The sequence below is a fragment of the Mustela erminea genome, chromosome 7, assembly GCF_009829155.1.
Source record: "Mustela erminea isolate mMusErm1 chromosome 7, mMusErm1.Pri, whole genome shotgun sequence".
Lineage (NCBI taxonomy): Eukaryota > Metazoa > Chordata > Mammalia > Carnivora > Mustelidae > Mustela > Mustela erminea.
In genome coordinates this window covers 89,604,162-89,617,614 of record NC_045620.1, presented here as the reverse complement: position 1 = coordinate 89,617,614, position 13,453 = coordinate 89,604,162, and the positions used below count along the sequence as shown (strand labels likewise).

Genomic DNA, 13,453 nt, shown 5'->3' with positions numbered 1-13,453 from the left:
CAGTTTCAAGGGGATCCAAAGCCAGGTGGGGAGTGCCTTTCAAACACGAAAGTTCCTTCCAGCTCTAAAAATCTCCAAGGCTCCAAGCACATGCTGCCGAGTCTCCGTCTCCTGCCCTCCTGCCCAGGCTCAGGCATCTCAGAAAAAAAACCCTTCCTAACTAACACTCAGGGCCAAGCACAGAGGCAGGGCTCTGGAAAAAAATCCTTGTGCGTGGAGGGCAGGCCCAGGGCAAGGGCGACAGGATGGATTCTGTGAGCTCATCCCAGCAGCCGTCACCAGAGTTCCCAGAGAGGCTGGTGGCGTCGGAAAGGGGTGCCTGGGTGGGAGCCGGCGGCGGCGGCAGCAAGGGGTGTGGGGCGAGGAGAGGGAGGCTGGAAGGAACGCGCTATAATAGCAGCTTTGTGCTCTGCTTCCCGGCTCCCTGGGAACGCCAGGAAGATTATGAAACCGGTGTCTTTGGGAATGCCAGGATATTAGCTGGAAAAAGAATAATACGAAAATAAAATAATGCTCGGGATGGAGACAGCAGACGATTAGCAGACGGAGCCAGGGCCTCCCGCTCCACGGAGGGAGCCAGGCTTGGCCCCAGCAGAAGGTTTCAGGGAAAGACTGCCCGTGCTAATGAGCAGACGGGGCCTGCCTTCCAGCAAGATGTCTTCAGGAGGGAAACTGGCAGGCAGGGAGCAGCCTGCCGGTGGACCCGTGGGCCAGGAGAGGGATGGGAGGAGGCAAGGAGGCAGCAGGGGCCTGGTCCTCAGGCCCAGACATCCCGAAATGTCAGGTTACCAGAAAGACCACCTGGCCACCTTCCACGGTGCTTCCCTGGACTCCTTCGATGTCTGCCTCCCAGACCCTCCCCCAGGAAGTCTCCCTCATCCGGCACCATGATTCTGGAATGACTCCGATTCTACCCTCCAGGACCTCAAAGATGCAGATCTTGTAGAATTCATTTGTGTTCACATGGGATTACCTCTCGTCCTCATCAGACAACAGTTCCCCGTAGGCCAGGCCTCCACCATCAGATCAGGGGATCGTTAGAAGTAAAGATCACTGTTGTCTCACCAGGGAGCAAGGAGAACACGTCATCCTTTCCTGCTCCCCTCTCTGGGACCCTGACCACACCTTCCCCTAGTCATGGGTATGCCCTGCCTCTCTGAGTAAGGCATCCAAGTGGGGGAGCAGGTCGATGTGACCAACTCCCCCTCATCTTTGTGATGTCCAACATGCTTCACATCCTCACCCTTCAAAGATGGTCCTTGGACTGGCAGCATGAGCGTCACCTGAGTCCTCTTAGAAATGCAGACTCCCAGATTCACCCAGACACAGAACCCCAAGTAGGCATTTTAACAAGACACACCCCCCCCCGACACCACATCACTCCTATGTTCACTCAGCCTGAGAAGCACTTCCTTACGTGTGTCACAGCTCCCCTCACAATGACTCTAGGATGCAGATGTGTTAACAGAGTTGCAGAAGGGGTAAGTGACCTGTCCACAGCTATGAAGCACAGCCAGCAGAATTCAGACCAGACCTGCTCCACTCAGAAAACTTGCCTATCCCACCATCCTCCGGCCAAGACGATCAGCAGACATCAGTGACCAATGGGCAAGGCCAGCCCCCGAGATGGCAGCAGGGTTCAGGCACCCAGAGAACCCTACCATCTGTTCCCAAGATGCAGGCTGGACATTAGTCCCAGTGCCTTGCTGGGCCATCAGTACCTCCTAGGACAAAGGACAGCAGATGTGGGGACAGGAGCACATCTAGGAGACTGTGAAGGAGAGGGTGTGCATGTGTGTGTGTGTTTGCATGTGTGTGCGTGTGTGCGTGCGCGTGTCTTGGTACTGATGGAGGTTGGATTCACTGGAGCAGACTGGTCCAGATAGTTACTGTCCAACGGGCCCATGGCCCTGTCCAAATGCTGGCCAAACCTAAAGGCTTTCCCAAACTGTGTCCTCCTGATGCAGGTCTGTGGGATCCAGCCTCTCCAACCACTGTCTGCCTCTGGTTCTCTGTGTCAGCCAAGCTCCCCCAGGACTCCTAGGGCTTCACTATGTTGGTTTCTACTATCACAGGCGAGGCCCATCTGCTTCTCCATCAACCACCTCCCCACGTCTGTGGACTTGACATTGGATTTCAGTGCTCCCTCGCAACACTTTCTCCCACATAAAGAACAAACGGATTGGTTTCTCTGTTTCTGGGAAGTGCCCCCCTTCATTCTCCAAGTCACCGAGCCATGAAAGCTTGGCAGTGGGTCCCCAGCCTTGCTCATCTTCTTCCCCCAGATCCTGGCCAGCCCCAGAACCCATCCGCGCTGCCGTCCATGTGTCTCTGGCTTCCTCCGGTCTCACGTCCTCTCTCCCACGGCCCTGGCCTCCCTGCCCTGGGCGGCCTGGCAAGCAGCTACCAGATCCGCCTTCTTCACACAGCACTCAACCATGTGTCAGACTTGCCAGGGCCAACCATGAACTCATTGCGGCCCCAGGCCCACCCAACCCGCCCTGCGGCCCGGCGATGGGAGAAGCCCTACCACGCACCCAGCAGAGCCTGTGGGCCCATCTGACACTCCCCAAACTTTGCCACTGTACTCCCCTCTACCCTGGCCCCCAGCTCCCACCCCAGATGGTCACCTCATCCCAGACCACTAACCAAGACTCCAGGGAGTCTCCCGATGGTCTCCACTCTTCCACCCAACCAGCTTCCACAGCTACTTGACTAAAGGCCCTGAACCCTGGCTCTGACCAGAGCACTCCTCTGCTCAACAATCCACACCAGCTCCCTATTGCTCATTGAACAGAGTCCTGAGCCACCATCAGTAGCTCTTTGCCCAGCACTGTTTGTGGGTTTTTTTTGTTTTTTCATTTTTTTCCTTTCCAGATGTCCTCCTCCCCATTCTGATGGTGCTGTCAACTACCAAAAAGGGGCATGACCTGGAGTGACCAATCAGAACATTCCACTCCTCACACTCGGGCTGGCATGGGCACATGACCCTGAGAGCCAGTCAGTCACACCCAAGGCTGTCACAGCATTATGGAGAAAACAGCACTCTCCTCTCTGTGGTCTCCAGCTGTGAGGGAAACAGAAGATGCCAGGTGGGCTGTGCTGTTTTACCCACAAGGCTTTGCTGACTGTAAAGTTGATGTCAGTGCCATCTTTGTTACCACCCAGAGAGAGCCAGTTTGAGAACGAGGCCAAGACAGAGTCCCAGCTCCAGTTCTCCTGTCCGTCTGAGGCCTTAAACTCCTTTTCTCTCTGTAGTCCATTTCACTGAGTTTCTGCTGCTTAGGGTTTCTACTCAGGCTTCTCAGACCTTGACTCTGAGCTCTGCCAAGGCCTTTATTCCCCCATCCCTCAGCTGGAGCCGCAAGACCACCCCTAGGCCCTGCCCTGTGCCCAAGCCAGGCCCTTTCTGAGAGGACAAAGGGAGCCAATGCATACCACCTCTGCCCCACAAGACCTTAGCTGAGGCTGCTCCAGCGGGGGCAGCAGTTTCCTCCCACCCAGCCTGAGCACGAGCCCAGCAACCTGGAGCTCTGCTCTCTCCTTCCAGCCCCCTCACAACTTGGCCCCAAGACATCATCAGACATCTGAGATTATCTGGTCCCCGGAGGGTTTCCTCTCCAACACTGCCACCCCGGAGCTGGTCCACTATCAAGGCCTAAGGGATGGAACCCCCTCACCTCGGGCCACCACCAATCTCAACTACCTTCCCCGTATCCATCCTGTCAGATCCTAGGCCTGCCCTCTGTGCTCCCTGGCTCAGGGCAAAGCCCCACCACTTCTCTCTCCGACCAAGTCCTCACGTACATTCACACACAGAAACACACACACAACTGGTGCGTATAGACACACTCAGGTCCCATCAGCTATTGAAGCTTGTGGGACTTGCTCTCTGAGTCACAGCCCAAAGCCCCAGAGCCTGGGCAGTCCTCCCTGGATTTCAGCAGAAGGACCTCATGCTGGGCATCTCCTCCCACCTTCAGGAATCTCCAGACCAAAACAGGCTGGAGAATGGCCCTACTCAGACTGTCCAGGATGGGCCTGCTCATCTTCGGGGGTAACACATCAGCCAGACCATGGTACCCTGGAGATGACCCCAATTTTACTGGCCCCTGAAAGTGTACTCTATGGTAGGACCACCAGCCTGAGGTTTAGTTTCTGAGGTACATCTCTCTCCCAGAATCTCAGGGATGCCATGAGACGGCTTCTGTCCAACCAAGGAGGACTCCCATCCAACCAAGAACATTCAGGAGTCATTAGACCTCTCTGGCTGCTTCTGGGGGCTAGGTCAAAGCCTCTCAGACCCACCCCATTGGCAGCCAGCTTCTTTGAGAAGAACCAGGTCCCTTGGCTCCAGTCAGAGGGCAGACCTGTGACATTGGTCTGACCAAGACCCTCTCTGTCTGCTCCCATCTTGACTGCACAAAGCAATAGCACATCTCCCGGTGCCAGGAGTGCGGCTGTTTTACGATAGGAGGACACCCAGACGGCCATCCACTTTCCCCATGGGCAACTGCAAAGGAACTGAAGCTAAGGTGACCAGCTAGTGTTCCATCCCAAGTCCCATCTTGGGGGCTCCCGCTCCAGCATGAACAGCCCCGGGGAAGCAAGCTGCACCTCACTGACCCACCATAGGCCCAGGGACATACCAGAGCCCCCTCAAGGGCAAACACAGCCGCAGGGCCCGTCTTCTCCAGCGGCTCCATGCGGCGGCGCCAGCGGCGGCGGCGGAACGCATCTGTCTTGCGGTACTCCAGGTGGAATTTCCAGCCGAAGAGTGAGGCATACTCCCAGCCCTCACCCTCCGCTTCCGCCTGCCTGTGCTGCGTGGGGAGAACAGGATAGACTCAGGCACTGCTTGGCGGCCCCACGGGGAGACCTCGAGCTGGGCTCCTGCAGCGCCTCTCCCCTCTCCAGCCTGCCCTCCAGGATTCCCCACCCACTCCACAGCAGCACCCTCCAGGTGGGAACAGCTGGGAAGGCCACCTGGAAGAGGGGGCCTCTGAACAGCTTCTGCAAAGACAAGAGTCCGAGTCAGAAAATCAGGAGGGAAAAGGTTCCCTGGGCTGCGGGAATCCGAGGAGCCAGAGAGGGCAGGTAGACTAAAGCAGCAAGGAAAACCCTCGGCTTTGGGTTTGTTTGTTTACTTGGATTACGGGTGGATTTCATGAATCCAAGGTTTTCTTGTCATTTCCTTTTTCTTCTTCACATCCCAGCTTATAAAAATAGAAGTGGGTCAATGAAGATTCTGTTTCCCGACTCCAGCTGTTTCTCCCTGAGGCTAGGCCTAGGTCAGCTGTGGAGGGTCCCCTCCCCACTGCCCCATTTCCTCTAGGAGACCCTTTCCTAGGCGTGGAGGGAGGCCTGGAATCCCCTTTCTATCCAGCTGATGACCTGACACTGTCCTCAGGTGCCCCTAGCACTCCAGCCATGAACTAAGCAACAGAAGCCAGTTCTGGAGGGCAGCTGCCTCCCTCTCCAGGAAGGATGTTGGGGGTGATGGAGCGGATGAGGCCCCCTGCCTGACAAGGCTGGCCTCCATCCACTGGGTTCCCCTACAGGGAGAGTAAAGTCTGTCCGGTTAATGTTGCCCTAAAACCTTGCTTCTGTCTGGACCCAGTGACATCTCTCTCTAGATTCTCTGTGCCCAGAAAGAAAGGAAGAAATCTAGTCATGCCAAAGGCTATTCCTGGATTGAGGGAGGCCTGGTTCTTAGGCCACAATTCAAATGTATGCTTAAGAAAGAAGAACAGGACACGAGAGGGACCAGGAAGGCAGGCACCGAGACTGTGCAGGACATGGGTCTCTGGGGGTCTTCAAGAGCGGGTGCATCATTGTGTTCACTCCTATGTGCCCACTCCATGCCTCTGTCCTGGGGGTAGCTGGGCGCATCCATGAACATGTGGGCTCGCACCACGTACACCGTGGCAACCACAGCCAATGACACAACTGAGGGCATACAGACCCCAGCCCCTCGCCTCCAGGTGAAGACGAGTCTCTGGTGCCCCAGGGTGCACCCCCTCCACACCACAGCTCACACCAGAACCGACTTGGCCTGAGCCTGCATCCTGGCTCCAAGCCCCCGAGCGCCAGCTTCAGGAAGCTCCATGCAGCCAAACCCCTGTCTCAGACTCCAGGCCACAGACCCCATCTCTGCAGGTCTTGGTGCCTTCTGGGTCTGATGTGTGATCCCAAGTACTATCTCCTTGCACAGTCATGGACGCCCGGGGCTTTTCTGTACGTGAGCATCTGGCATGGACTGGTATGACCTGCACTGGTGCTGTGACCTGTGAGCAGCTGGCATGGCCTGGGCGTCATCCATGAGCATCTGGAGGGAACCCATGTGCCTTATACGTGTCCTGAGCACCCACCCATGTGTCTGTGCACACAGGCATGCACATGTGCCCAGCAGGTCTCCCCCAGCCAGGGCCTCCCCCACACCCCCACACCATCTGCTGGACTCACCCGCTTCAGAGCCTCCATCTGGCTGAGGTCCCTCCTGCGCAGGCGGACCCAGCGTCGCCGCCGGTGTGTGTAGTACATCTTCTCGACAGGAACCCAGTGCTTCGGCTTCCGATCCGGGGGGATGGTGATACTGTACTCCCAGCCTGGAGGAAGGGCTCCTGTCGGTCACTGCCTGGCCACCCCCCGCATCCTTGCAGAGGCTATTTCTCCCTCCGAGACACGGTCACAGCTCATGAGGGACCACTGATTTAATCTGACTTATTCTGCAGTCATAGGTGAGGGCTAATCCAGGAAGTCCCCCAGAGGAAGAAGCCCAGTGAAGGCAAGTGCCCCACGGCATGAGGCCTTGCACTCAGGTGTCCCCAGCATGCCTCTTGAGCTTCCTGGGGTGGGTCTCACCAGGCCCCACGTGCTGCCCACCTTGCTCATCAACGGCCCGATTGAGGTCTGTGGACCACTCTTCATCTTCCCACTTCCAGCCCAGTGGGCACTCAATGTCATCCTTGGGAAGCACCTTCTCCCCATTCTAGAGTGACACAGGCAAGCGTCAGCAGAGACAGATGTCATCAGGGCAGCAGAAGAGATGCAACTTGATAACACACATCCTTGAAGCCCCAGGTGGGACCCCAGATCAGCGTCCTTCCCTCCCTGGACCTCACATCATCTCTCTGGAAACCAGAGCGTGAAGATGGGGACATGGGAGCAGGGGAGAAAACATCCTACCTCCTCCGAGCCAATGGGTCCCTCCTGAGCCCCAAGGTCCAGGACCCCAGGAAATCAAAGTCCACCTATCACTGGTGCAACCACTCACCACATCCGTGTAGTTGTCGCTCATGTAGATCCACTGGCCTCCAGGGAGCCGGGTCTGGTTCTCAAACACCTCCTCCACGAAACTCAGGTGGCCCGCATCGGTGTCATGGAGCAGCCTGGGTGTGGGGGTGGGGGGAGGGTTAGAAGCTCTGCTGAAGAGATCCCCCCACCCCCTCCAGCAGAGCAGTCCTGGGGCCTCGGCCAAGCCTCCTGCCTCAGCCTTATCCCACCAACAACAAAAGGGTAGAAAGGAGAGGGAAAAGGGGCAGAGAGTCAAGGCAGATAAAGCAAAAGGACACTCAGGGGGTCCTAAAGATACTCCCGGACAGAAAAACATGCCGGCACCCAAGATACAGAAAGAGAAAGACACCAAAAAGAGAAAGGGAACCAAAGAAACCAAAAGCCTGGTGGGTCGTTGATGCTCAACAGGTAGACAGTTGTTGAAAGGTAAAGTGTGATCAAGCTGCACACTTAAGATTCGTGGACTTAGTATAATATATGCTATGCTTCACTTTAAATGAAGAAAAGCAAAGAACCTCAGGTATTGAACATCAACCAAACAGGAAAGAAAGGAGAGGAAAAAGGGGTGGGGACGATTTTAGGGCAGGATGGCCTTGTTCTGAGAAGCACAGAGAGAGAGGAGGCTCCTCGGGCATGGGAAGGGTTAACACGGGGAGGAGGAACCAGGCTGTGGCCTCTGGGAGAAGAAGGTTGCAAAGAAGGGATGCAAAGTCAAACAGAGACCAACTAGTTCAATAGTAAAGGACTTTCCCATTGTTGGAGCCTTTCCAGAAACAATGGCACCTAGCAAGCCCCCAGCCCTGGAAGAGTTCAGGTGGGAGCCCCTGTGTCCAGCTTACAGGCAAGAGGAGCAAGCAGAAACATTAACAGGACCGTGGCCTTTCAGAGAAGGGACCAGGGCAGAGGGGGACCCCCATCCTCCCTGCTCCTGACTCACGTCTTCTCTGGACACACGAACCAGTCTCCAGCCCAGGTCCAGCCAGCTGAGGGGCGGAAGCTATCCTTGGGGAGCTTGATCTTGCCCGTGACATCAGAAAACTTGGGGTAGGTGAGGCCTGTCGTGCCCCAGTTCCCAACGAGGGCCAGTTTGGTCTGGTTCTCATACTGGGGAGCAAGTAATAAAGAGAAGTAAGTGGGGTCCAGAGCAGCTTGGGGAGCAGCAGGCAGGCAAGTGCAGGCTGGCAGGCACTCACGGTTTCAGCAAAGACAGACAGCTTCCCCTCAGCAAACTGGTTGAACTCCTTCTCATCCACAGAAAGCCCAAACCAGAGCTTCACCCGTATCTGCACCGGCATCCGGGCTCCGGGCACCCCCTCCATGGGGTACTGCGTACCAGAGAAAGACAGAAAGCCAGGATCACCTTTAAGATCAGGATGTCTCCACCGTGGCAGGGACTGGGCATAGCAGCCTGATGCCTAGATATGTGTCATTTTGGAGGACTTTCCAGAATTCACAGAAAGGGAGTGTATAATTAAAAAGCCTTCTCCACACTTGCCAAGATTCCAGTTCTCTCCAAAGAAGACTGCTTCATCCCCAACTTGATGGTCTCTGCAAAGCCGAGCCAGGCTGAGACCCGAATCCCCCGTTCTCCCCTCTCCCACCATGTCTCCATTTCTGTTCTCTTCTAGAATGACCCTGCCCAATGGAACTTTCTGCTACAAAACAATTTATATCACGGTCCAATCTTGTAGCACTAGCCCCATGCGGTGATCGAGCCCTCGAAAAGCAGCAGGGTGACTGGGGAACTAAATTCTTAGTTTTATGTCATTCTAATTATTTGAAATGCAAATGGCCTCTTACGGTGGCCATACTGGACAGTGCAGTTCTAGAACGTTAATCTCTGAACGTGAATCTAGAACGTGTATCTCTGAAGGAGATACAATGATCCAGGACTGGAAGAGGAAGAGGTTGAGACCTCCTCCTTAATTTGCAGTTTGGTGTTTTTTTTTTTCCACCCCACCTCGGGTTTGGGGGGGGAGGGGGGAGGGGTATTTTTGTTATTTTTGTTTTGGCTAGATGTGAGCCTACCATCTGATATCACTACCCTTTCAAGCGCTTATCAGCATGTTAGCCACTCGTCACTGGTCCTCAATCGCTTATTACCTTGAAACTTTCAGAAGCTCTGCCAAAATGGAATAACCACGACAGCCCAACATGAAACACTTATTCTCCACAACTACTTCACCGTTTGACTGAAATCAACAGTCAGCTGTGGCCTGACGAGCCGGAGCGCCTCCCTCTCCCGACCACACGTTGTCCCTTCCAGGAAGGAGACAATTAAGCCCGCAGGTCTCATGAGCATGAGCCTGGAGGGGTAGGTACGTCCTCTGTAACACGGGCTGAGGGAGAGGAAAAAGGAGCTTTGGTGGGTTCAGAAGAGGGAAGCGGGGGTGACTAAGTAAGAGGTTGCCAGCAGGTTCGGGAGGCCCGGATCCCCAGAGGGAGAGCCATGCCAGGTAAGGGGAAAAGGAAGGGGTGCGGGGCATGCCAAGGCAATGACCGTCTCCCCCTTCACCCAGCCTCTCTGCTTTTGGTTCATCCTCGGTGAAGCCTGGAGGAAGGCCTGACCCCGCATGTCACCCCCTGGCGACCTCCCATGACCGTTCACTTCAGCGGTCTCCTCCCTGGGGTGGTGAGTGGCCTTTTTCCCTCCAAACCACCAGCCCCAGGGAGATGGCAGGAATGCCTGACCCCCCCTTCCCCCTCCACCCCTAGTCTCTCCCCTGCCCTCCCCCAGACGGGGCCAGCCTGCCGGACCCAAAATAGCAACAGCAAATAAAGAAATGTCTAGTTTGGGGCTCCTCTCCCTCTCTACTGGTGCTCATTTTTTCCAACTTTGGTTTAAGTTAAGAAACACCAATGTTTTCTTGGTCTCTGCTTGCTGCCAACATTTTTGTACAACTTGCTCAGGAGCTACTGGCGGGGCTCATAAACTCAGTGGGGAAGACTTCGAGAAACAATTCTATATCTCTTTTTTTTTTTTGCTTGGAATCAGGGAAAATTTTTCAGTTTGTGTTTCCCCAAGGATGTAGGGCCGAGAGGTCAGAGCTTGAAGCTCATCCTACTCAAGTGAGCTCTAGCCAGACAGCCTTCCCTGGTGAGCCCCACTGCGAAGTGTCAGCTCTTCAACCTCCTTGCCCTTCTGCCCGGCTTGGCAAGGAGCTGGCTGAGGAAACAGAAAGGTGGGAGGCTAGGAGGTGAGGAAAGCACAGGGGACCTGCCCCAGATAGCATGGAGGCAGGCGAGGGGGGGCTGGTCTCTCCAGTGACCTGGGGTCCAGGTTATCACCTCACCTCTAGTCGTGCTGGTGGAAAGATACCTGTCTCCAGGAAGCAAGGAAGCACTCCAGAAGAAAAAGGGGACAAGAGGGGAGAGAAACTGATACTCATTGATCACCTCATTTAACCAAGACCCATGACCTGTGTCACCTAGTTCCAACCTTCAACACCTGTGAAGTGGGCAGCCTGATGCTCGTGTTATAGGTGAGAAGACAACTAGCCGTTCAGAGAGGTCAGGCAACCTACCCACTGCCACACAGGCTTCCCAGCCAACCCTGCCACCTGTCCACACATGCTGTACTATTGAAACCTACCCTCTCTCTCCAGCCCAGGGCAGGACAAGAAAGACCAGCCGGTATATGAATGGGTTGACCGACAGGCACTCAGAGGTTTGAGGCTAAGGCTAGCCAACAACGACTTCCTGGAAGAGGAGAGGCAGGAGCTGGTCCCTGGTGTGGATGGAAGGAGGGGCCGGGAAGGGAAGGCTGAGAGCAAGGGGCTGGGGAAAATGGGCCAGCCGGGCTGAAGGCCAGGCAGCTTAAAATGCCAAGAGAGCCTTCTGGAGTGAGCGCTACTCCTCCTGCAGGACAGCCTCAGTGACAGCCCTCCAAACAGGGACCCTCCCCTGGGGCCTGGGCAGTCACAGCACAGGAGGGATTTCCCTGAATTGTGTCCTGGACACCAGGCCACAGTACCCCCACCACAAAACCTTGGCTCCATGTCCCCACGTGAACCCAGAGAGGAGGAGAGGGCACGCTCAGGCACCTGCTCACATCCCTGTCACCCAGCCCAAGGCTGGCCAGTACCCTAAAAGAAGACAGACGGGGAACAAAGGTCAGGGTTGAAGGAGGAGAAAGGGGAGGCGAGATGCAGGCAGGACAACATGAGGGGTCCTGGATTCCTCACCTCCAGCTCTCAGATGGGCCAGAGCCACAGGCGCCCTCAGTGCCCTGACGCCAGCCTTCCCACCGTGAAGAACTTGAACATGAGCATGACTCCAGCTGGAGTCAAAGCTCTCCGGCAGGGCAAGGAGGTCTATACCAGGGCTCTCAGAGGCTGGGGTGGAGGCTGAGGGCTAAACCCCCTACCAGAGACCTGGCTATGGGATTGAGAACAGCCTCAGAAGTCAGCCCCCGCCCCCAGACAGCCTGGGGGTGGGGAGCAGTGGGCAAGACCCTGCCTCATTCATTTCCAGCACCCCGGGATTCCAGCTCTCACCTGCCAGCTTCCTAGCCCAGGTGTGCAGGGTGCAAGGACCTGAAGGGAAATGATTTTACACCAAGCCCTCTGAGAGGCTACAGACTCTCAACCGGATGGAGACCGGAAGGAGACGCGAAAGGGGAAGGGCACTTCCTGGAAGAAGATATGATCATGACTTAAGGAAAAGGAACCCACTTTGAGAAACAGCGTCTGCAGCTTCCCACAGTTCTTGCCGCAGTACTTGGCGCCCCGCCGGGAGAAGAGGATGTCACGCGCAGGCACCCGCTGGTACGCCACCCGCTTGTCTCCCTGCAGCATCCAGATGATGATGTCAGGCAGGCTGTTCTGGGGCTGGAGAGAGGGCAGCATTCAGAGTTGGGGAGGCCCATGCCCCACGGCCCACCAGCAGCCACCTTCCCTCCAAGCTTCCAGCTCCCCCACGGCCTACCCCCAAGAGCCTCCTTGGGTGGCTGGGCCCCTCTGTCTTCCACGGCTAGCCGCCCCCAAGCACAGGGCATGAGGCTGCCTCCACTCACATGAGGAGCCTGCCAAAAATTCACGGAGCTGGGTTCACGTTTTCTGGGAAGAGACACTCCTGCCTGGAGACCAGAGCTTATCTTCTCAGATCCCCTCCACTGGGCAGAGAGATGCTCCCGGGGGGTGCCGGGACTAGAGGATTTGATTTGACCGGAGAGACGACATCACACTTAAAAAGCTTCTTCACCCCTGAGAGTAGCAGTGAATCCCCAGGTGTGTCCCTTCCCAAAGGACACTCTCCCAACTCTCATAGCAGGGACTTGTGGAGTCTGGTCTGTTACCGGGCCTCATGATCGCAGGCTCTGGAAATGGTGACTAGCCCAGAACAGAACTGCAAGGCCTGAGCTCCTGAGAGCCAGTGACTCTGAGTGAAAACTGCTGGGTGCAGCCCACCTGCTTCCAAGGTTACTGAGCAAAGCGTGCTCAGTGAGGTGGCTCTGGGTCTCTAACAAGGGCCACGGCCATGGCTGAGAGCTCATGCCCCTGGAGGCTCAATGGGGCATTTCATGGTTTCACCTACTCCCTGCAGCAAGGACAGGCAGCCCCATTTGCCAGGTGAGAAAATTCAAGCTCAAAGAGAGTAAGAGCCAACCAGGTTTTTCTGCCTCCAAATAGCGGTTCCCAACCGCAATACCAGCGTGGTCCCTAGAGCAACAGCAGTTCCTGGTAATGTGCTAGAAATGCAAATCCTCAGGCTCTACCTCCTCTGACATGCAGGGTCAGACATGGCATGTAACCTGTTTTAATAAACCTCTCAGGGGAAGGGCACCTGGGTGGCTCAGTGGGTTAAGCCTCTGCCTTCGGCTCAGGTCATGATCTCAGGGTCCTGGGATGGAGTCCCACATCGGGCTCTCTGCTCCGCAGGGAGCCTGCTTCCCCCTCTCTCTCTGCCTGCTTCTCTGCCTACGTGTGATCTCTGTCTGTCAAATAAATAAATAAAATCTTTAAAAAAAAGTAAACAAACCTTTCAGGGGATTCTGATGCACATTCAAATTTGAGAAAGACGCTCTCTGGGGTCCCTTGCGGTCAGGAGCACCCATTGGACCTTAACCCTTCCCAGTCTGTGCTCAGAGTCCTGGGACCATCTGGGCCAAGATGATGGAAGGCAGCCTTTGACCAGCCCAAGAGAATGGTCTGTAGCC

The 13,453-nt window shown here is 55.8% G+C and overlaps 1 protein-coding gene across 21 annotated transcripts in view; it reads right to left on the bottom strand.

The window, feature by feature from the left end:
• Nucleotides 1–13,453, bottom strand: part of DYSF (dysferlin) — a 204,191-nt gene that overhangs the window by 96,253 nt on the left and 94,485 nt on the right. For all 21 annotated transcript variants that reach the window (XM_032352429.1, XM_032352420.1, XM_032352432.1 and 18 more), the window contains 7 exons: nt 11,970–12,125; nt 8,490–8,621; nt 8,234–8,400; nt 7,277–7,391; nt 6,886–6,991; nt 6,466–6,608; nt 4,650–4,823 (listed from right to left, as the gene is read on the bottom strand). In XM_032352429.1, coding sequence (XP_032208320.1) covers nt 4,650–4,823; nt 6,466–6,608; nt 6,886–6,991; nt 7,277–7,391; nt 8,234–8,400; nt 8,490–8,621; nt 11,970–12,125 — 993 coding nt within the window. The remainder of the gene's footprint in view (nt 1–4,649; nt 4,824–6,465; nt 6,609–6,885; nt 6,992–7,276; nt 7,392–8,233; nt 8,401–8,489; nt 8,622–11,969; nt 12,126–13,453) is intronic.